This window comes from Chrysemys picta, chromosome 1 (genome assembly GCF_011386835.1).
Source record: "Chrysemys picta bellii isolate R12L10 chromosome 1, ASM1138683v2, whole genome shotgun sequence".
Lineage (NCBI taxonomy): Eukaryota > Metazoa > Chordata > Testudines > Emydidae > Chrysemys > Chrysemys picta.
The window spans coordinates 343,943,394-343,966,940 of NC_088791.1; the positions used below are offsets into that span (position 1 = coordinate 343,943,394).

The window sequence follows — 23,547 nt, forward strand, 5'->3', positions numbered from 1 at the left end:
AGAACTTTGTTGTATACACTGAAGCAATTATTTCAGTGTGTAAAATTGAGGTCAGTGCTGATTGACTGGAAATATTAGTGTGAATGGACAGAGAGAGGATGCTAGTTGGTGGGAAGTAGGAGATGAGTGGACAGAGATGGATGAGGAAATGAGTGAGTGAATTTGTGGCTGGGTAGAAATGGATGAGATCCCTTTGGACAACACCACTGACTGAGTAGCTTCATGATCTGGGAGCTCTTCCATCAGAAAGGAAGATCCTGGGTTTTGGCTGGGCTCCTTGTTACTTTTGGAATATCTGATGTTCTTTTAGCTGGGGATTTATTGGAGACTCCGGAGAAGCCTGTGGCTAATTTAGCCTTTTTTTAGGCCTCCAGAGTTAGCTGTGATGCCAGGGCTTTGTATAACCTCCTCAATGAACGTGTGAGGGAGTAGGACTGATGCTGGGAGCACTTGTGTCTCATTTACTATGTTTGCCCCTTTGTGACTTACAGGAGATGATTAAGAAAGAACCCTGGGACTCTCTCTCCAGCACCATACGGCTCCAGGCCATGGCCATCATTATCGAACTGAGGTAACGTGACTTCTCATTTAACTGCCCAGCCTTCACACCTGGCTTCTCACTCCATGCTCGGTGGGACCAGAGTTGCCAATAGCAGTCCCTCACTTCGTGCCTTTTTCTCTTTAGATGCTGAGGACTCTTTGGGGAGGAGCTAGGGGACTATTGCATGTCTGACTGATGATTTTCTACCCAGTAACATTGTAATCCTCTTTACTCCACATGTGATTCAAAGCCAAGAGTCTCTGCAGACATTTTGAGATGATTTTCTTTCTGGAGGTGTCAGCTGAGTCATTTCCTTCACTCTCTTCTGTAACGTTTCTGAGCCGGATTTACTATTCGGGTCACCAGTCCCTGCCCTCCCGTGCTTTTCCTGTGTTCTGTTAATCTTTGCCAGTGTCTTACTCTTCTACATTGTTACTGTTCACATGATCTTGTTCTCTTGTATAGTCCAGATGTCTCTTAGTCTCACGCTCCTTCAGCATAACCCTCAGTTCATGTCCTCACCATCTGATGCCTCCGTTACGCTTCAGCACCTCAAAGTCCAATCCAGGCTTCTTCCTTTTACCAGCAAAAAGCATGTGGTGAAGGCCATGGGCTCCCACCAGAGAAGGGTCCTGCTGAGAACATTCCTCAAGAGCGTGTTTTCCCTGCCACTTCTAACGACATTGCAGGCGCAAGGAGTAATCAGGGGTACAAGCGCCCAGGACACAAAGGTAACTCAAGAATGGCTTCCTGTTACTTACTTTGGGCCCATATTGGTGATATGTGACTACACTGTCAGCGAAATTTCTCATGGAACGCCATTGTGGAGTATCAGTTGGGGACTTTAGCCCCGGTGACGTGGCCCTGATCATTCGTCCCATGCATACAGCAAGTAGCTGCCACATTCCCAATTATGAAAATGATCCATCCGTTTTCAATTTACTAGGGAACTACTGGGGATCCCAATCTGGGTGGTGAAGCTAAAATGAGGCATGTGGAATGAGGAAAACGTACTTAGTGCTTGCCCCAGAAATGGGGCTGGCTATTGTTTGATCACTGACCAGGTATTTCTGGTGTGTGGCACCTCCCACAGCTAGGTCCTCTTGCATGAAGGGGCTGAATAAAGTTGGGGTCCTGCAGCACTCGATACAGCCACATTTTCAGCCTGAACTTTACTTTAGTCCCTACTTTTGACCTGCAATTATTTGCAGTTACACCTTAGCTCACGTGGGCACCTGAAATACCTGATTTCACACCTAAATCCAGTATTTTGGCATCCAAGTGATCAACTTGACGGGTGAAAAGACCAGTAGGAGCAAAGCTGCGCCTGCAAATTGTGGGTGTAAATATGGTGGCAAATCTTTAAACATCTGACCCGTACTGTGAGAGTTGCTAAAGCTTTCAGTGCCTGCGCTTTTTTAATTCTGAAAAGCCATTTATGGCCCTAAAGTTGAGGGGAGAGAAATTACAGACACTGGACCAAATTCACTACCAAAGTCAATAGAATTTAGAACACTTAATTTGCCTCACATCCCGCATGCTCACATATGGTCTCTCTAACCAAATCATTGGAGTGAACAGTATCTAAGACCCAGAGGAGTAAAGGGCACAGACACAGGGCCGGCGTAACCCATTAGGCGGTCGCCTAGGGCGCTACAATTTGAGGGGTGGCGACCACAGTGGTATTTCGGCGGCGGGACCTTCCGCCGCCTCTGTGGGGGGTGGCATTTCGGGGCGGGACCTTCCGCCGCCTTGGGCAGCAGAAAATCTGGTGGCGCTCCTGCAAAGACAAGGTGATATATTTATTAAAGTGATATTTATTTCTAATGTTAAAAAATCTCATTTCAATGTAGGACTTTCTTTGCTATAACATTTTCCTTACTCTGATAAGGGCTTTGCTGCATGTTATCTTCCCAAGGGAGGCATTGATGAATTCATTACATCAGGTTTGGGGGATGATTTGGAAGATCAATTATAAGAAAAGGGTCATTTATACTGCAGATGTCTTTCTGTTATCAGTTTCCTTTGGTTTATAATGGAAATGAGGCAGGGATATAACGATGCATCTGGCTTTCTGGGTGATTGTCAAGAGCACAGCTTTGAATCACGGCAGGCCAATATCAGTTGAAACATGAGGCTAGTTTTCTCGAGATTCCTGAAGGATTCACTGCCCAGAACAAATCTAAATACGGTTTCTCTTGCGCTCAGGGCACCCACATTATTGAATAAGTGAAGTAGCTAATTATTTAGCAACTATTGTGCACAAGAAGTACGGGCCAGACCCTTCGCTGGTATGAATCCGTGTAGCTTCACGCCTGCTGATGGAGCTATGTCAATATGCACTCATTGAGGATCTGGCCTTATTTTTATAGACCTTGTCTTAGGAGAAGGAGCCAGAATTTACCAACGTATATTGCTGAAGATCCACAGTAATATGTCAGCAGCCCCCGCATCAGCTCCCCCACCCCACTCCCAGCGCCTCCCGCCCTCTGGCAGCCCCGCTGATCAGCGCCCCCCCCCGCACGTCCCGATCAGCTGTTTGGTGGCATGCAGGAGGCTCTGGAGGGGAGGAGCGATGGCACGGCAGGCTCAGGGGATGAGGCGGGAAGGGGTGGAGTGGGGGCAGAGCCTGTGGCAGAGCCAGGGGTTGAGCAGTAAGCACCAGTAGCGTAGCTAGGGTGGACGCGGGGCAGCGGCCGCTCCCCCACCGAGCACAAGTGGCACCTTTTTCATTTTACTCACCCGGGATCAGAAAAAAAAAAGGCACCACCTGCTGCGGCGCTTTTACTGACGGGGCAGCGCTCCGGGTCTTGGCGGTACTTCGGCGGCGGGACCTTCACTAGCTCCGGGTGTCTTCGGCGGCACTGAAGCTTCATCGCCAAAATGACACCAAAGACCCGCAGAGCGAGTGAAGGTCCCGCCGCCGAGGTGCCGCCGAAGACCCGGAGCGCCGCCCTGTCAGTAAAAGGGCCGCAGCGGGTGGCGCTTTTTTTTTTCCACTGCCCCTGTTCCCTCCACCTGGCTACGCCCCTGATGAGCACCCCCGGGCACATTGGAACGTCGGCGCCTGTAGCTCCAGTCCCGGAGTCGGTGCCTATACAAGGAGCCGCATATTAACTTCTGAAGAGCCGCATATGGCTCCGGAGCCACAGGTTGGCCACCCCTGATCTAGCCTGATTTCTTGTATAATACAGGCCAAAGAATTTCACCCTGTGATTCTTGCCTCAAGCCCATAAGATAAATTATTTGTATAATCCACAGCTCTGTGGCGCTGAGCATAACGGTTTCCCCTCCTTTCAGGATCTCTTCTTTGGAACATTGCAGACCCTCAACGAGATGCTCCAGAGTCTGATTTTAGAAAATCCAGTTCCGGCCGAGCTAGAGAGCATCTTGCAGGTAAACAGGATCTGGAGATGCCGGTTGGAGGATGGTAAGGTAGGGAAGAGGAACAGGAAAATCTTGTTAAGAGTTTGTGAGGGAAAGGAGAGTTAAGGAAAGAACGGAGTGCCCCATCTCCACAGGGTTCTCCTATTAGGGCATATGTGACAAGGTTCATGTAGCACGGGGGAGTCTTCTATTTCCATCTGTGAGGTCTGACAATCTCCTCCATTGTTACCCTCAGTTTCTTTCCTGTCTCCTGGTGGCCCTTACATCACAGTGTCCTTTCCAAATGAGGACGTTATTCCCTTTACTGCCCATCATTGCCACTCCTGATGCAATTGGAGGGGTCGCTGCCAGGACTCTAGTCCCCCGTGAGGGCTGGCACCTGGCCTCCACAGAACTCCCAGCTCCAGCTGTCCCACAATGAGAATCAATGGGTGCAATGGGAACCAAGACTGCCGCTAACTACAGAGCATGAGGGCTGGCCCAAAGTCTGCAATCATGAAAGAATAGAAGTTTTCCTCCAGCTGCTCTTATTTTGCTGAATGAAATGCTGGATTGTGTGGCTTGTCCAGAGAAGACTTGGCCCTTCCCTTCCTTACATAGGACCCAATCCTGCATCCATTAAAGGCTCGATCCAATGCTCATTGAAATCAAATGGGGACCTTTCCGTTGACTTCAATGGGCATTGGATCGGTCCTTAGATCAATGTCAAAACTTTCATTGACTTCAGCGGGTGTGTGACTGGGCCCTCAGAGAGAAATGCACTTTGCTTTCATTCGAAGAGAAGAATTCCATGTGTATTTTGAGTCTGCACAAAGCAGACGCAGCCTGTATCTGTAAGAGTGAGATGATTCAGCCAGAATAAAGATTATCCTTTGGGGATCACTTGTATACACCCTTTCCCCCTGTTATTTTTAACCTCTCTTGTTTTTCCTGCAGCTCATGGACTCCTGGATGCAATCCAGGAAAGATTGCTTGCGGGAGAGGGCTGTATGGAGCAGCATACTGCTCCTAAACTTCGTGGCCACAGAAGTCAAACTGGATGTGAGTAACTCTTGACTTCTAGTGACCTGATTGCAAACTAGACCTACAGGGCACTCTTCCACACCAGAGAAACTTCCTGCTTAGAAGTATGTTGATGGGCCCCACAATGCAATGCTCCCTAATAGGCGGAGGAAAAACCGATCTCGTTGCTCGTCCATCATCCTGACTGAGATGGGTTGGCGTCTGATACACTTGGAAAATAAATCCAGTGCCCTGGAGGAATAGGCCACCTCTTTCCAATGCAGGAAAGACAGCTAACAAGGGGCACAGGAAGAACGGGTTTTTCTATGGTTGGATCTAATGAATTTCAGAGAAAAGAGATTTCAAAATCCTAGAGACTGAAGACATTTCATCCCCAGCTGGTTCCCTGTTTGCCTCCATTCCTCATCCTAGTACCATGGGATACTTTCCTCTTGTGGAGCTGCAGGAATAGGCCTCTCCATTCCAGCCCACCTCAGCCGTTACAGATCATTATGATCCTGATCTTGGTCCCACTGACGTCTGTGGCAAAACTCCAGTGGACGTGTGTGGTGCGGGATCGAGCCCTATATTCTTCTTCTGGCTCCCAAGCCTCTTCTGAAGAGGGAGAGCTGAGGATCACGCCCCATTATAGAAAGGGACTGTGTGGATATAGACTCCTTGCCTAGGAGACACAGCCCGCTTTACCTGCAGTGGTAATGGATTCCTCCTCTCCTCTTTTGTACAATTAGGAAGCGTCTCCATTCACCAGGCTCGGACACCTGGTTGCAGTGCTGGGGATCCGCTGTGGGGATCCCGTCAAGGAGATCGGCTCAAAGGCAGCAGAGGCTGTTCATTACCTCATCTCTATTGCGTGGCGCCAAAAGAGTAAGAGAAGCACTGATGAGCATCTGAATCCCCCTCCTGGGAGCTAAATGCTAGAGACTTTCCTCAGGCAAAGCTCCCGTTCAGGATAGTGCCTGAGGAAGAAGTAGAGCATCTGGCTCGGTATTGGTTCCTTTGAACAGAGTGCTGGTTTTTTTGTGGCTCTAGAAACAAGCATCTGATAGTCATCCCGTAATTCTAGCCCTGACTTTCAAAGAAAGGAAAGGGGAGGGGGGGAATACAGAGAAAGGCAACACACCTTTTGTGTGTTGCCTTTCTCTGTATTCCCCTCCTCCCCTTTCCTGAGACTGGTAGAGCTCATTCCATCAGTGGGAATGGGAAGGGTCAGTGGGACACGATGATAGGGGATTAAACGCCATCAGACCAATTAGATCAGTTCGAGATGCCTGTACCCCGAACGCCCCAGAACTTTGATGGCTGTTGGAAATCTGGATCCAAATCTGGGGCTCAATTCATGACTGTGTTCATCCACTTCTATGCCACTGAAGTGTTTTGGCTAGATTCCAGTCACCACTTGATAGAGCCACTTTACTCTGGGGGTCAAGGCCCTGATCCAGCACAACATTTACGCACATCTGTAACTTTCATCAGGCGAGTAGTCCCACGGAAGTCCCTGGGATTATTCATCTGCTTCGAATAATGTATGTGCTTAAATGCTTTCCTGGATCAGGGCCAAACAAAGGGCTTTGTCCAGTAAAGAGGGATGAGAGCAGAACCCAGGAAGCAGAATGGAAAGTTAAGAGTGTTATTAACATGTATTTCAGTTGCACAGTTGGACAGAAAGAATGTGGAATGCACTGAACAGAGGAACAAGGAATTTCTGGCTGCTTGGAGCCCCACTGTGGTTTGCAACAGCCCCTCCAAGATCGCAGAGGTAATCACGTCCTGGCACTAATGACCATTCTACATTGGGGTCAGTACAATACGGTATCGCACAGCTCCAAACTACTTCCTGTCCCTGGATCGCCCATCTCTATTGTGTATGGCTTACCCAAGAATTACAGCTCCTGCCCTTACTCATGGCTAGAAATGACATGCTCAGAAAGAAACAAGATGGGTGAGGTCCAATTTTTTTATTGGATCAACTTCTGTGGGTGAAAGAGACAAACTTTTGAGCCATAGAGAGCTCTTCTTCAGACAGACACAGAAGAGCTCTGTGTAGCTCAAAAGCTGGTCTCTCTCACTACCAGAAGTTGGTTCAATAAAAGATAGAACCTCACCCACCTTGTGTCTCTAATATCCTGGGACCGACACGGCTACAACAGTGAAGACAACAAATGCTCATAAAGAGTGATCTACTCTCTAGCAAGTGGTTCTCAACCTTTCCAGACTATTGTACCTCTTTCAGGAGACACTGATTTCAGTCCCAGGTGGCGGGGTTCGGGCTTCAGCTTGAGCCCCGGGGTGGTAAGGTGGCCGGGTGCCCGGTTTTTGACCAGAAAATCTGGTTGAAAAGGGGATCTGATAGTGTCCGGTCAGATCTACTGATGGACACCCAAAGTCCAGTTACTGCGGGTGAGGGAGGTGGGGAGGTGCCAGGTCATCACCCGCACCAGCCCCTACTCAACCGGGGCCGCCACCTACCCACATCATGCGGCTGCAGCTCCCAGCAGGCAAATTGCTCCTGACCTGGGCGGGGAAGAGGGGAAGAGCAGTGAGCAACAGTGGAAGGGGAGAAGAGGACCAAATGGGGGGCAGGGCCTCGGGGGGAAGAGGCAGGGCAGAAGCGGTCCAGCACTCCTGCATGAGCGTCCGGTTTTTAAATATTACAAAGTTGGCAAACCTAGGCATTGAGCTTGGCTTGGGCTTCAGCTTCTGCATGTATCTTAGATTTGCGGGGGCCCTGCTTGCCACCCCCAATGGCGTCCCTAAACTTGTGACTCCCCTAAACCCATCCCATGACCCCCCTGGGGGTTGCCACCCCCAGATTGAGAAACACTGATATAGTAGATAGAGCAGTATAAACAAGTCATTGTCTGTATGAAATGTTAGTTTGGACTAACTTTGCTAGTCCTTTTTATGTAGCCTGTTGTAAAACTAAGCAAATATCTAGATGAGTTGATGTACCCCCTGTACCCCCAGGGACGGCAAGTTATATGGGCCCATGGTGCCCGGGCTTGAGAAAATTCAGGGCCCAGGGGACCTGGCGCCACCAATGTTCGGGGCCGGGTCTCTCTCCCAGCCCCGCCTGCCGCCCCCACGCACCTCCCCCGGCCCCGGCTGCCACCCCCAAGCGCCTCCCCCAAGCGCCCCCTGCAGCTCCGCACTGTGCTCCCTCGCCTGCCGCCCCCACGCACCTCCCCCGGCCCCGGCTGCCACCCCCGCGCGCCTCCCCCAAGAGCCCCCTGCAGCTCCGCACTGTCCTCCCTCGCCAGCCGCTGCCGCAGCCGGCTACAAGGACGCGGCGCCGGGGGCAGGCTGAGGTGGCTGCTGCGCCTGCGGAGGGAGGAGGGGAGGAGCGCATGGCAGCCCTCCCCCACCCCCACCCCGCACCCCAGCAGGAGACTCCGAGTCGACTCGGGGGAGGGGGGAGGCTTATCCTGGCTAGACCTCCTGAGCAGCAGCCTGGGGGGGCTTGGATGAGTGTCGTGTTGGGGGTCGGAGAGGAGGCCCCCCCTTCCTCTCCCACAGAGCTCGCTGCGGCCAGCAGGGAGAGGGCTGCGGGGAGTCCTCCTCTCTGGCCCCCTGCCCCAGCCCAGGGTCAGCCTGCCTGCTGCACCCCAAACTCCTCATCCTTGGACCAGCCGCACGCCCCCTCCCAGACCCAAACCCTCTATCCCAGCCCAGAGCCTGCACCCAGCACCCAAACTCCATCTCAGAGCCTGCACCCCTCCTGCACCCAAACTTCCTCCCAGAACCTGCACCCCAAACCCCCTCCCGCACCCAGACTCCCTCCCAGAGCCTTAGGGAGGTGTAGGGGGAGGTGGGACTTGGACCCATTCTGGGCAATGCCAAAAATTATACAAACCTGCCACCCCTGTGTGTACCCCCAGGGGTATGTGTATCCCTGATTGAGAACCACTGCTCTAGCAGATGGGTTCCCAACCTGGGGGGCACAGGCACCCTGCCCTTTCCTTATTGCCAAATGGGACAGGGTCTTGGCTAGTTTGGAAGGGGATTCTGGGAGGGTCCTAGTATAGGAAAGGGAGTGTCCATATGGGGAAGGTTGAACGCCTACTGCTCTCGTACTTTGGGTTGTTAGAAGCTGTCACAACGAGGTCTATACTATATAGGCTTGATCCAAAACCTATTGAAGCCAATGGAAGTCTTTCCATTGATTTCAATGGTCTTTGGGTCAGGCTGCAAGCCAGGAAGTATGGTGATGGTGTCGTAATCAGGACTTGGGTGCTGTATTTATGCTGGGATGTGTTGTAGGAGGGTATCACATACAGTCACAGTCAAAGACCGAGTACTGTAACAGTCATTACTAATATTACTACATGGATCCCACAACTGCTGATCTTTTAATGGTGACCCTTGCACCTCGGATGCCTGAGAAGTAGGTGTCTGACACCACTAAATGCACATCCTGACGTGCACGGCAGCACTCCTAGGTTGGCCACTGTAATGGTTTAACTAGTCCTCTTGCCTCACTGTGAGTGATATGGTTTCGCAGCAGAAGCCTCATCAGCCACTGGGGCCCTGTAATAGAAAGGAGTAAAACAGAGCCCCTGAGAAGCTGGAGAGGACCTGCAACCCCCAGACAGGGCTTTCTCTGGGCTCCAGTAGTTATCAGCCCCCCGTGGAATCAGGACGAGGCCTTTTGTAAATTACACTTTTCCCTGTATGCTTCAGCTCTTTGGAGTCTATTTCAACCCAAGAGAGAGGACAGATTTCATTCTGACTGTTATGGATGGCCTGACGAATCACTGCAACAATAACTGCCAGCCAACTGCAGAGGGATTGCTGTGTGCCATGGTGAACAGCGGTGGGACTAAGGTGGAGAAGGTATGGAGCGCTGCTGCTGAGATGGACGGAAACTAGAATTCCCAGTGCTGGGAACAGTCATACGTTCAGAGAGTTTAAGGCCAGAAGGAACCATCAGATCTTCTAGTCTGATTCCTGTATATTGGAAAACATAATCCCAACTATACATACAAACGGAGGGGGTCTAAATCAGCTGTTACCACTCAAGGGTGGAATCATCATGGACAATTCTCTGAAAACATCCACTCAGTGTGCAATGGCAGTCAAAAAGGCTACCAGAATGTTAGGAAGCATTAGGAAAGGGATAGATAATAAGACAGAAAATATCATATTGCTTCTGTATAAATCCATGGGATGCCCACACCTATAAATTCATGAATGGTGTGGAGAAAGTAAATAGGGAAGTTTTATTTATCCTTTCACACACACACACACACACACACAGACACAGACACACACACACACACACACACACACAAACCTGGGTTAATACAAACCTAAGGAAATATTTCTTCACACAACACAACTCGTAACTCATTGCCAGGGGATGTCGTGAAGGCCAAAAGTATAACCAGGTTCAAAAAAGAATTAGAGAAGTTCCTGGAGGACTGGTCCATCAATGGCTATTAGCCAAGGTGGTCTGGGGTGCAACACCTTGCACAGGGTGTCCCTACGCCTTCTGATTGAAACTGGGACTGGGTGACAGGGGATGGATCGCTCGAGAAATTGCCCTGTTCTGTTCATTTCTTCTGAAGCATCTGGCACCAGCAGAAGACAGGATACTGGGCTAGATGGACAATTGGTCTGACCCAGTATGGCCATTCTTATGTTACCCCTGTATTGTGCCTAGATAGGACTCATCTCCTTTGAGCCATTGATATGTGGTCTTTGCGACAATGCACCTTGTAAGGCTCTGAAATGAGCCCTGCCAATAATATAGGAAATTGTGACTTTTAGGCAAAACCTAGAGGCTAACTCTGATTCTCCAGGGATGCTGAGGTTCCCTCTTGCCCCAGCTGCAGGATGGGATGAGAGTCTTGTCCCGTCTCTTCTGGTTCCCTCTCTCTCAGGCAGCAGACCTTGTGGCTGGGGTTTGCAGCCGGTTGGATTCAGTCCAGCAGCCCAGCTCCAGGACCCTGATGAAGAAGTTAGTGGCCCTGCTGGCTGGCGAGGCGAAGCATCTGGACACAGTGATCTCATGCCTTCTGGACTACTCCTTCCCTACAGACAGGTACGAAATGCCTCCACTCTTCAGGCTTCGCGTGATCCTTTGAGGCCCTATATGAGAATCTCACCACTGAGCACATTGTTTGGTCTTACTAAGGCAAAGTATAAAGCACTGACTGTTGAGGACTGAATCTCCCCACTCTACCTGGGGCAAATTACCTGCCCTCTCCTCCTGATGGCTCTTCTCTTTTCAGCTACAAACCACAGCGAGCGAAATCCACCTGTCAGAGATTCCTCTCCCCCATTCCCTGAATGTGTCTCCACCTGTGCAAGGCAGGAGCTCTCATTCCCAGTCCCCCTCTCCCGGCCCCTGGGACTTGTTAGAGATCTGCCTGTGGGAGGGGTTCTCAAAAGCACAGTCCCCCGCACCTACGGTCAGTGCTCATGGGTCCTGGAGCAGGGGGTGGATTTAAGTCTGTGTTCTTGAGTTCACTATCCCTTTGCTACTCCGGCTGCCAAGCGCAGAGCTCATTCCGCCGTTCTCCTTCATCTGAACGTACAGATAGTGAGCCTAGGTGGAACGTTTGCTGTCTGAAGCACATTTATGATTGGGCAGGAAAAGTTGAGCAACAGTGATTACGCAAAGCGTGGTTTTATGATGGATGATCCCAAGCGGTGAGTTCCAGAAACAATCCATATCAGCAGGGCCGGCTCCAGGCACCAGCAAAACAAGCAGGTGTTTGGGGCGGCACGTTTGTAGGGGCGGCATTCTGGAACCGGCCATCATAGGTGCTGATGCCGGGGCATGGGGAAAAAGTGCCCCCGCCATGTCAGCTCGCCGCCCCAGCTCACCTCCGCTCCGCCTCCACCTGCTTCCCTGAGCGCGCCGCCACCGCTCTGCTTCTCCCCCCTCCCTCCCAGGCTTGCTGCGCGCGAAACAACTGTTTCGCGCAGCAAGTCTGGGAGGGAGGAAAAGCCGAGCAGCAAGGCGCTCGGGGGAGGCGGCGATGGTGGAGCGGAGGTGAGCTGGAGCGGGGAGCGGTTCCTCTACCCCCCATTACTTCCTGCGCCCCCTGACCCTAGCTCACCTCCGCTCCGCCTGCTCTCCTGAATGCGCCGCTGTTCCGATTCTCCCCCCTCCTTTGCCTGAGAGGGAGGGGGGAGAAGCAGAGCGGCAGCGCACCCGGGGGAGCAGGCGGAGCGGAGGTGAGCTAGGGCGGGAGGTCGCGGGGGCCCCCAGGAAGCAATGGGGGGGGGGAAATGTGGCACGCCCGGGGGAGGAGGTGGGGCTGGGGATTTGGGGAAGGGGTTTGGAAGAGGTGGAGTTGGGACGGGGTCGGGGGGAGGGGGCACGAAAAAAAAAGTGGGGGCGGCCAAAATTTTTTTTGCTTGGGGCGGCAAAAATCCTAGAGCCAGCCCTGCATATCAGAGGACTCCACTGAAACTCTCCCTCACACAGTTGTTGGCTGAGCGCTGCGGAGATCTGAGCCACGCTGCTGCATGCCCGCTCCCTTTTTTTTTAAAGGGAATTTAATGCTGGTGAAAGGTGCCCCATTGACACCTTTGGACAATGAAGACCTCAGCTGCAGCCCAGGAAGTGACGATGAAGCTTCCTCCACACTGCCCCTAAGAACACTCTGAGCTCATAGCTGGAGGGGCTGCCGACTAGGCAAGAAAGGCTCATTCAGCCTCCATGTCCCGTTCAATCCCTGAACCTACCAACAAGGGCCAAGTATGGTGGTTGACTCTGTAATGTGGACAGCGTGCACTGGGCACTGGTCCGAGACCCTTAGTTCATTTCATATAGGACATCTGCTGCCAGAGAAGCTGTATTAGCCATTAGCCATCAGCCTCTCGGTATTAGCCATCAGCCAGTAACAGGTCGTTACCAACTCAGGCCAGATTCACACTGGCAGCCTTGAGCTGAAATGCTCCATATCCTGTGTCAGTGATTCTCAATCTGACGTCCATGGAGTCCTTGTTCATGCTCCACATTGAATTGCACAAACTCTGGGGACTGGACTGCTGGGCAGAGCGTTGGCTCCACAGGAGGATTTCTCTTACAAAGAGGTTACATTGGTGAAGAGGTTTATTAGCTTTTCTCCTAAGCCATCCAGTCCCTCACGTTGCCGTATTTCTGAATTTCTAGCAATTCGGCCGAGCTGTGGCAGTTCCTATCTGCTGACCCGGCCCTCGGAGGACAGGTGATGGAGAACCTGGTTGTGAAGCTGCAGAGTCACCACAGCTCTGAGCACCAAGCCTCTCACACGTCTGCTGCCGTAAGTCACTGTTTGAACATCCATAGCCCCATACAGTTAAATCTATCCTATGTCTCTGTCACAAGGCACACTCACCGCCAACGCGCCTCCTCATGCCAGGACATGATGTTGCAGGGCTTATTCCACACTGGTGTCCCCTTGTCCAGCCTCCTGGTTCTGTAACACTCCGCAGGTTCCATGGTCTGGCCCTCTGGCCACGTCACCTCTTCCAGGGTTAACAGAAAAGTCCAATATGGGAAAACCCAACATGTAGTGGCCTCTGTGCCAGGCCCTCAGCCCCCATCTGAGCCTCATCATTCTTGGTCTCTTAGTCCTGAGGTCGGTACTTTGCCTCTTGCTGGGGAACCCAGACCTGACTTCTGCTCTGGGTTCCAGCCCACGGACCCCATGATAGGCTGCTCAGGACTGTTCCTTCAATCCCTCACCACTTCCCTGAGCTGTTCCTCCCTTTTTCCTGCTTGTTAGCAACTCCCATGGGTCTGCAGCTTCTGCTTTTCCTGCCCTGGATTTGTGGCTCCTTGTGACTTCTTCCCACCCAACTTCTGAGGAGCTTCCTCAAAGCTGTTCCCAGCTTCCCTGGCAGCAGCTGGGCTGTGTTTCAAACAGTCCTTCTGGTTTCCCTCCATAAGACAGGATTTCCCACCCCCTAGCCTTCCTCCTGGAGGTGGCATTTACTTCAGGCAGTCCCTCCACCTCTCCTGCAGGCAGGACTCCCCCAGTCTCCTCCTTTATGCTGGGTTGTAAGTTAGCCAAATGTGGGGCCTTAGCCAGATTCTCCTGGTGGCCCTTTTTCCCCAGTCAGTCCTCAGGCTCAGAGGGTTCAGGCATAGGTGCTGGAACTGGTGGAATGGGAGTGCTGTAGCACCCCCTGGCTTGAAGCAGTTTCCATCATATACAGGGTTTACAGTTTGGTTCAATGGCTCTCAGCACCCCCACTACACAACGTGTTCCAGCACCCCTGGGTTCAGCCTTCTCCTGCTGGTGTTTTCTCTGCTAGGAAATCCTGAGAACTGACGCAGGAGGGAGTAGGATTTCCAAGTAAGCTTGTGTCTGTCTTGTTCCCTCTTCAGGCCACATGCGCCCTCTATGAGATGATCTCGGTGAGCAAGTCCAGAGATGCCACAAACCGCCTCTATCCTCAGCTGCTAATGGCTCTTCTTGTCGAAATCCATTTCAGCCTGGGACAGAGCATACCAGGGGATAAAGTCTCTGGAAGGGAAAGCAGCTGGCAGAGCCTCCACACCAGGTACTGCGCCTACTGGAAAGTCAACGGTCTAATTACAAGGACAGTCATAGAGAAGTCATAGTTCTCTTCTCCAGCTCTCATGTGACCCCTGCAGGTTTTCCATAACTCTCTAATTCTGAGGGAGTTAGCAGGCAGGGCTTAGGTTGCAAGGGTGTCTCTCAGTGGTAAATGACATACCGACCAATGCACTGCAGAGGAAGTAAAAAGACTATCCCAGCAGCTATGGGGAGAAATTAGTGGGAGCCAATTTGCCAGTGTGTCAAAGGAATGTGGGTCCGACACTAAAGGGCTGAAGTTCTCCTGTTCTGTGACACTGACATGCCCTAGTGCTGATGTGCAATTGTCTGTAGGATTTGCTCAGAACTCTTTCTCTTTCTTCATATTATTAAATTGTATTACTATAGTGCCTAGGAACCCCAGTGACGAACCTGTGCCTTCCTAAGCTCTATTTAAACCATTGGTGTGTCTTTCCACAAACAAGTGAATCCGTCACTCCCTGACAGACCTACCATGAGGGGGCTCCTGGCACTCAGTCACGCTGGTGTATTGTTTGAATCTAGCTCTGCAGTGGAGGCTATAAAGATGCTGCTTCTCTGTGTTGGCTGCCGTTCCGAGCTGACTGTTATGGAGAAGGAGCAAGGCTGGATCCTCCTACAAAGCCCCCAAGATCACCTCCGTGGGGTGAGCCTGCTGGCCAGGTAATACACAAGCGTTTTCCATGCAGTCAGTCCTGCTAGTGGGGGCAATTCCAGAATGAAACAGTCCTCACTTCTGGGCTGCCATGTGGCCCCAAGCTGACCCCTCACCCCCTTGTTGCAGAATGTGCTTCTTCCCTTACTAACAAAGGTATTTCTGCTTTGTGTCACAGAGCCGTGGTGCACTATGCTTGCCCTGAGACCACAAGGATGCTGCTGGACCTAGTGATCCCGCTCCTCGACAGAGGTGATAAGAAACACAGGCTGACCATGATGGCCTTCTTTGTAGAAGTAAGTTTCATTAGCTGATGAGAGCAATTGGGTCTTGTGTCCTAGATTAGTGAGCAACTCCTTAAATCAAGCCTTTGAGACTCATTATTGCGCTACATAAACGATGAGCTTTATTGGTCATGTCCACATTGCGAGGTGTCCATGCAGCACTGACTAGGCTCCCCCAGTCCTGTCCCAGCACGCTCAGTGTAAAATCTGAGATGGATCCTTTAGGGGATCATTGGTTGCTCCAAAGTTGTAATCAGGAGCCTGATGGGAATATCCAAGAAACTTGGGTTCTGTAGAACAGCATCAGCCTGGACTCTCTCGAAGGGCAGCTGGGTCTCCTGTCGGCATCAGCCTTTCTGCAGGTCCATGAAAGGTTCCTCCCTGCGAAGTCACTAAGGAAAAGCAAAGAGGGGCATTTTGAGTGGGTATAGAGGAGAGAGGCTCATGGTAAAAGCTCCCCCAGATGCAGGATCATTAGCTCTGAACGTGGTGAGCAATCTTTAGCCTTCTCTATTGGATGGGTTAGTTAGAGGCACATCACCAGGAATGAGGTGGCTCTACAGTCCATCGCTAGGTTGTCCTCCCCATTTCCACGGTTTCTGTCTGGCTAGTTCCTATTGACAGTTTTCAGGATTGTCTCCTCATCTAACTCATTAAGGGATGGGGTTTAATTCTCTCCTCACCAGGAGTCCAATCCTGGGCCCATTGAGATCAATGGCAAAACTTTCACTGACTTCAGTGGGGTCAGGATTTCAACTGAGGGGTTTGATTTCTCAGTCCCAGCTTTCGCGTTATCTCAGAGCGGCTTGTTCTGCTTCACAGGGTCACCACAAGGGGTTCGGCTGCTCTTGGCAAACCCCCAGATGCACAAGAGTCCGCCATACAAATGGTCACTGAACATTTTGTTGCCCTACATGTTCTCCTGGAGGGTAGAGCAGCTTTGCTAACGCCTATGGCTGAGTCTAGTGCTAACGGCCAGTCAAAGCCCCAGGAAGTCAGTGGGAGAACTGGGTGTCACACACAAAGTGGGGCTGATGTATAGCAATGGATGGTACAACATGGAGGTTATGACGCCTCTCCACAGAACCGACACACAAAGTTTTCCGGTAAGCACCCTGCTGCTGATTCGCTCTGTGTTGTTTTCAGCTTCTGCGTTACAAAGAGGCCAAGAAGCTCCCACATCCAGACACTTTGGACCGTCTCGAGGAGTGGACAAAACACCCCAGCCCAGTTTTCCGTTCACTTGGTCTAAGAGGACTCGGCATCCTGGCAACCCAACCAGGGAAGGTGAGAGCCCAGGCTTGGTTAACTGGAAAACGACGAGGTGGCTGTGACCCAGTGGACTGAATTCTGGGCAGGCAGTGAGGCACAGTGTTCTGAGCCCACCTCTGCTGCTGACTTGCTGACCCTCTTGGTGCCTCCATTTCCCCAGCAGGAACGGGGATCACAACGGCCCCTCAATGCAGATCTTTCCTCGGAGAGTATTTTAGATGGGATTTTACTGCTTGGATTTCAGGTGGACATTATCATTCTCCTAGGGCTATCACACTCCGGGTTTCCCCAGACATGTCCGGCTTTTCGCTCTTTAAATGGCCGTCCGGGGGGGATTTCTAAAAATCTAAAAATGTCGGGATTTCCCCCCAGTCGGCTATTTATCGACCGAAAAGTGGCTGACAGGGTGGCCGAGCACCGCTCGCATTGGGGCCTCGGCAGCCAAAGCCCCTTCCCAGCTCCCCCATCCCCTGCAGCCTTAGCACACCGCCCGGCAGCGCTGGGGGGCGGGGCTGTGCGCCTGTGAGGGAACGCGGCGGCGGGGCTGGCAGCGGCAGCCAGAGCCCCTCCCCCGCTTCCCCCCCTCCCCCACAGCCTCAGCACGCTGCTCGGCAGCACTCGGGCGGGGCACTCCTTGGGGCGCGGAGCCAGACACCTGCTCTAAGCCGAGTGGCACGGTAAGGGGGCCGGGGAGTTGGAGAAGGGGGGCAGTCAGGGGACAGGGAGCGGGGCGGGGTTGGATGGGTCGGGAGTTCGGGGGGGGCTGTCAGGGGGGCAGGGGTGTGGAGAGGGCTTGGGACAGTCAGGGACAGGGAGCGGGGGGATTAGATGGGTCGGAGGTTCTGGGGGGGCTGTCAGGGGGCGAGAAGTGGGAGGGAGTGGCTAGGGGGCGGGGCTACCCCCGCCCCAATGGAGTGTCTTCTCTTTGAAAGTTCAGATATGGTAACCCTAATTCTCCCCCATGCAAATTACCCCAGCAGCATTCCTGTTCCTTCTTGGAGAGACCATTCCTGGTGCTGTCACAAAGGAAGACCTTGATTGGTCTAAAGACCTTAGCGAGCACACAAGGCCCTGTCTCATAGCCCCCTCCAGTGGCAAGACCCAACATTGCAGCACTGCCTCAGTTTTCCCCTCCTCGGCTTGACTTGACAAATACCTCGTTCAATAACACCCTTATTCAGGCTCATTTATTAAGACAAACAAGCCTTTGAAGGCCAAAGATAAAACCCTCAGAATCAAACCTGACAATGTCCAACAGACTAAAAATCAGAAACAGGCTCTTCTGCCATTACCACATCTCCTCTTCTGAGCTCACTCAACAAAGGTTCCACCCTGTCCTTAGTAAACATAAGAAAACTTAACTTTGGCCCCCTTCCAGGGCACCCCTTCTGCAAGCTCTTTGCCCCCAGGCTCTGCGGAGTTCTTTGTTCTCTTGAGGGAGGACTGCTTCCCAAGGCTTCCTCCCTGGAGGCCCTTTTCCCCCATCAGATTCCCCCTGCCTTCCCTCCCAGGGTACTCTAGGAGCCACTCCCCGCTGCTCCTGCTTCCCCTTCCTTCCTGACAGCCCAAAATAGTTCTCTCCTCCTCCGCTGCATCTGATTAATGCATGGGGCTGGCTGGCCCCAAGGTCTCTGGCCCTGAGAGAGGCAGAGCACTCTCTTAAAGAGTGTTTGTGACCCTGCCCCCAAATGATATTTCAATGCCTTGCACTATCAGGTCCAAGTTTCTCAAACTTTGCAGAGGGTTCAGCTCTCACCTAGGACTCCCCATGGGCCAGGTTTGAATTTTTCCCCAAGTTTCACCATTTGGGGGATTGTCTGCATGGGAAAAGAAGGTGGCTAGAAGTTTTCGTTTGTTTGTTTGTAAGTGGAAAAACTGTCCTACAGCTCAGAGACGCAATCTCCCCAGGAAAAAATCACAATTGACTGGGGAGACAGCATGGAACATTTCCATCCAAAAAGGGAATGTTTTTAGGAGCGTATCAAAAGGAGCAACTAGAATGGAAACTGTGTACCAGCCTTAACTATGGAGATTGCTGCCAGCATCTGCTATAATAATAATGAATAGCACATAGAAAAGAGAGAAAAGCCCCGAAGCAAACCACAGCTTTGCCCACCCTACACCAGAACGACCTGGGACAGGGTTAGGATTCACTGATTGCCTCGCCAGGCATCCCCATCGATTCTAAAGCACCACGCCTCCGACTGTGGAGACAGAGCTTCTCTCTGACTTGGTGCCACGGGGTAGAATAAACACAGCCCTGGCACTGTGGCTTGTACTCACTGGAGGGCTGGGAGATCTGATGAGCCCCCCCATGTGTGTGTGTGTGTGTGTAGGTGGAACAAGTCAAGGCCCTGCTGCCTGCCATCCTTTGGGGCTCGGATGAGAAGGATGATGGGAGTATTCTGGAGGCCATCTCAGCTGTTCAGAACCTTCTGCAGAGCCTGGATGGGAGTGAGCGCACCAGCGTGGCCAGGAAGCTAATCCCCTTACTCGATGCTGTAAGTCAGGGGCTCTTGACCTGCCCATCCCCAGCCAGGCAGTGTTGTGACTCTGGAGTCGTAGTGGTGGCATATCTGACCTGATCAGTTCCGAGCCATTACCTGGGCCTCAGGCATTGGTGACACCTTGGTCTCTCGTGTTCTCTGTGTGTGGCATGCAACCGTTTGGTCTCCTGAGGACTGATATGCTTTAATCTAACTCAAGTTAACATGCTCAATGTAGTGGTCATGGGGTGAAATGTAATGTCCTGTGCTTTGGAGTCTAGATGAATGAATGGCCCTTAAATGCTATGAAACTATGAAAGTGTTGAACCCATTAAAGAAACCCTCCAAAGAGCCCTTCACTGTGGATGGAGTCAGCACTTACAGGAGGCCTCCAGGGAAATTTAGGAATCACTGTCCTAACCTGTGTTGTCTGCCCCTCCACCCAAACCTTTCTGCAAATGGGTGCCCTCTTGGTGGGCAGACCATGGAGTTATTAGTCAGACTGGCCCCTATCTGTGGTTTGCATTGTGCCGAGCTCACCCTGTAAGGAGAGTGTGAAGCTCCCTCGGTGAGATCCCCTCATGATTGTGTGTCCATCACAGGTGAGACCCCAGGTGCACTCTGCTGCCATCATGCTCTTTACAAAGTTGCTTAAGACAGTGACGAGGAGGCAGAAGCCCCTGCTGCAGGAGGAAGTGACCCGCAGCCTGGTCCCACTGCTCCTTCACTTACAGGACGAGGACCCTGACGTGGGCAAGGTGAGTCCCGCTGCCATGTGCTCCCTGGTGCAGCAGGCCCTGACTGCTCCAGCTCTCCTGCTAGATCTGTCTCCAGAGCCGCCTCCCAAAAGTGAAAAATCTCAGCCCTACCCGCTTACCCAAGCAAGTTCCCTGGCCTTCAATGGACACACAAGTGGAGATGTTTTATGTCTCTCAGCAGCCACTTCCGAAGTCACTGAACTGCAGCCACCATGAAGATCAAACTCCAGGAGCCTCCACTAATAGGAACAAAGAGACACCAAGGGTCAGCAGGATACCATGTGACCCCCACATTCCTTTCCCTCATTGATCATTTCAGCTGGCTTTTCACTGCAGAGTGACCACAGATTCCAGCTCTTCTCATGATGCAAACTCTCCTTGTCCTATCTTGTGTTGCAGAGGTGTCAGAAAGCCTTGGCTGGGTGTTTTCAGCTCCTGGGATGGTCTTGTCCTAAGCAGATTAGCAGCAAGAAGGCTTGGCACACCCATCCCCAGGTGGTGGACAAGATCTGCCAGCACTCTGTAAGTGAACAATCGGCTTCTCGTGAGTGCTGCTTCTAGATGTGGGACCGGAAACGTGTTCCCTCACTCACTGCTCTGATTGCATGTCTAGTACTAGCATACTGCACTCTGGCTTCCTCTTAGAAGCACCCAGCTCCCCTACTCCTCCCAGTGCCTGTCAGATCTGAACAGGCAGACCTGGCCAGGAGTTCAGTACGGAGGTGAAAGCTCAGAACATAAAGAATCAGTTGATGGCAAAAATGCCTTCTGAATCCTGCAGGAAACTGGATGTCCCCATTTTTCACCTTACCCCAGCCCATTGGCCACTTCTGCACTGTATTTCCTATGCTCTGCACCCTCTCTAATGTCCTCCCCAGATGAAGCCCATACAACCGGGCTTCAGTGTTCTCTAGTGCCAGGCTCCAGCCCTGCAGTGCCAGCAGCTCAGACACCAGCAATGTGTCTGGTGACACTTTGAAATGGTCATTTAATGACTGCCTGGCATGTAGATGGTCGCCCCCAGGATACATGGAGATGGGAGCTGCATTCTTCCCACCCCTCCAAGCCAAGCAGATGAAATCTCTCTTCTTCTCACCCTGCGGCCCCAGCAACAAGAAGTTTCTTTGGTTTCTATTCCTAGGTGCTGAAGCTCAAGAACGTATCTGACATCTTGCTCCAATGTCTGGATCACCTCCAAAGCCCCCAGGCTCCAATACGACGGGCAGCAGCCATCTTTATCGGTAACCACTACTTTTCTTAAGCAACTTCTATCTGAGAGGTTGTCCCGTGTTCTGCTTGGAGGGCACTAGCAGCAAGAATTAACCCCCTGGGATCCTAGTGTCTAGATTTCCTGCCCTTGAGGCAGTTGGGCTGGGGATTATATCAAAAGGCCTGGAGCAAATTACAACCCTATCCTCCTGCTCCACCCACTGGAATCCCTGTGGGACTGCAGTCATTGGCAATCAGGCTCTCTGTATCTTCCAAGACATGAGCCTCTTTGTCTTGGAGCTCGTGGACTTGTCTGATTATCCCAGGGACCACTTGAAAGCTGTTTTGCTTGTTGGAAAGACTGCCATTTTTTAAAAGGTAGCCCCAGGGGAGGTGAAAACTCCTGCAAGATTCATTTCCATTGTATGTTCCAGGTTGCACTGTTCAAAGGTCAGAGCCTGCCATGGTCAGGCAAGAGAAGGAGCTGATACTTCAGTGTAAGTAGTTGCCACATGGCTGTGTTTGCATGTGGAAGGAGAGCTCATGCTCCTTGTGGAATATCAGGGTTGGAAGGGACCTCAGGAGATCATCTAATCCAACCCCCTGCTCAAAGCAGGACCAATCCCCAGATAGTGTTTGTTTGTTTTTTAAACCCCAGTTCCCTAAATGGCCTCCGTAAGGATTGAACTCACAACCTTGGGTTTATCAGGCCAATGCTCGAACCACTGAGCTATCCCTCCCACTTGTGAACCAGTCTAGGAAAAAGTGCAACTCCCCTGCCATGCTGCTGCATTGAGTTCAATTTAGACGTGGCCAGAGGTAGCTGTTGAGAGAGCCTGGACATCAGTCCCAGCTTTGTTTTCTCTGATGTCAGGCGTCACTTCCATCTCCAGGTGCCAGAAGGTTTTAGAAGGAGAAAGTAAATGCCAGGCAGGGTGAGAGGCCCTGGCAGGTGAGATGCCCTGGCATGTGTCAGGGAGATGGTGCTAAGGAGGTGGATGCCCCAGAATGCAGTGGAAGATGGTGCTGCCAAGGGCAGATGTCACTGAGGACTTAAGGGGTTATCAGATGGCGATGACACTGATAGCCCTGGTGGGTCCAGAGCATCTGGGAGGAGTTAGTTGCTGTGGAAGATCAGGGGCAGCTCCAGGCACCAGCGCAGCCAGTGCGTACCTGGGACGACAAGCCACGGGGGGCAGCGTGCCGGTCGTCGTGAGGGTGGCAGTCAGGCAGCCTTCAGCTGCATGCCTGCCGGAGGACCACCGGTCCCGCAGCTTCGGTGGCAATTCGGCGGCAGGTACGCCGAAGGCGCGGGACCGGCAGATCACCGACAGAAACGCCGCTGAATCCGCGTGACCAGCGGACCGCCCGCAGGCATGCCAACAAAGGCCGCCTGACTGCCGTGCTTGGAGTGGCAAAAAACATAGAGCCATCCCTGTGGAAGATACAGAGGCCCATGATGCAGGGGCTAGGGCATGCTAATACGATATGTGTTTTGACCTGAGCTTCCTCTCTCTGTCTCAGCTCTCAGTGGCCTGCAACAAGATCCGGATTCTTCTGTCCGTGTCAGTGTCTCACGGGCCATTCAGCAAGTTCGGGATGGTGGCAGAAACCAGTCACGTCAGACCCTAGGAGCTAGATTCAGGAACCTGCTCTGCTGCTTGACTGGCCAGGAGGAGAGGGAAAATGCTCCTGACAGAGATCTCTTGAGTGGCCCAGACCCTTCCCAAAGCCACCGATGGGACTCAGGAGGGCCCTGAGTTCCCACAGAGAAGTTGGTGACTGGAGGAGGTCAGCTGAGCCACCACTCCAGCCCCGAAGCCAGTGCCTGAATGATCCTGTGGTAATTACCTGCATTGTGCCCCATGAGATGTAGGCAGCTGGGGATGAGTTTAAGTGACCCCAGTACTCAGCAGAATGACGGCTACTGGCTCCAGTGAAACAAAAAGGTGACAAGACTGTTAGTGTAAAACCAAGGGCATTTGCTCTCACGTCTCTGTCTTCCTTCCATAATGGGACGAGTTGCAAGATAGCTGGTTCATTACATCAGCCACGGCATTATTGACCTTTTCCCTTTCTTCTGATTAGCCTCCGATCTCTGATACAGTCTTTGTGACCTTGTAGGAAGAGATGGAATCTGGATGATGGGGATGGATCACTTGATAAATTGCCCTGTTCTGTTCATTCCTGCTGAAGCATCTGGCACTGGCCACTGTCAGAAGATGGAATGCTGGGCTAGATGGACCACTGGTCTGATCCAATATGGCTGTTTGTATGATCCAGGCCTCTAGTTCCCCTTGGACAGTTAAAGAAAACCCTTTATCTCTCCATCCATTGACATTATATAACCTCACTCTTCTTTAGACACTTGGGCCAGCACTTTCAAACATGGATGT

The 23,547-nt window shown here is 52.0% G+C and overlaps 1 protein-coding gene across 1 annotated transcript; it reads left to right on the plus strand.

Annotated features, from left to right (window-relative positions):
* Nucleotides 1–12,180: 12,180 nt before the first annotated feature.
* Nucleotides 12,181–21,045, plus strand: LOC135983591 (maestro heat-like repeat-containing protein family member 7). The gene is made up of 4 exons (XM_065596241.1): nucleotides 12,181–15,150; nucleotides 15,321–15,438; nucleotides 16,573–16,713; nucleotides 19,035–21,045. The coding sequence occupies exons 1-4, from the start codon at nucleotides 14,963–14,965 to the stop codon at nucleotides 19,281–19,283; spliced, it is 696 nt and encodes a 231-aa protein (XP_065452313.1). The 5' UTR covers nucleotides 12,181–14,962; the 3' UTR covers nucleotides 19,284–21,045.
* Nucleotides 21,046–23,547: the final 2,502 nt, after the last annotated feature.

Bases quoted from the DNA above. Each gene is read 5' to 3' on its own strand.
- LOC135983591 (XM_065596241.1), top strand. From the start codon at position 14,963: ATGAGGGGGCTCCTGGCACTCAGTCACGCTGGTGTATTGTTTGAATCT. The intron at 15,151-15,320 runs GTAATACACAAG...TTTGTGTCACAG, and splicing joins GGGGTGAGCCTGCTGGCCAG to AGCCGTGGTGCACTATGCTT. The intron at 16,714-19,034 runs GTGAGAGCCCAG...GTGTGTGTGTAG, and splicing joins TGGCAACCCAACCAGGGAAG to GTGGAACAAGTCAAGGCCCT.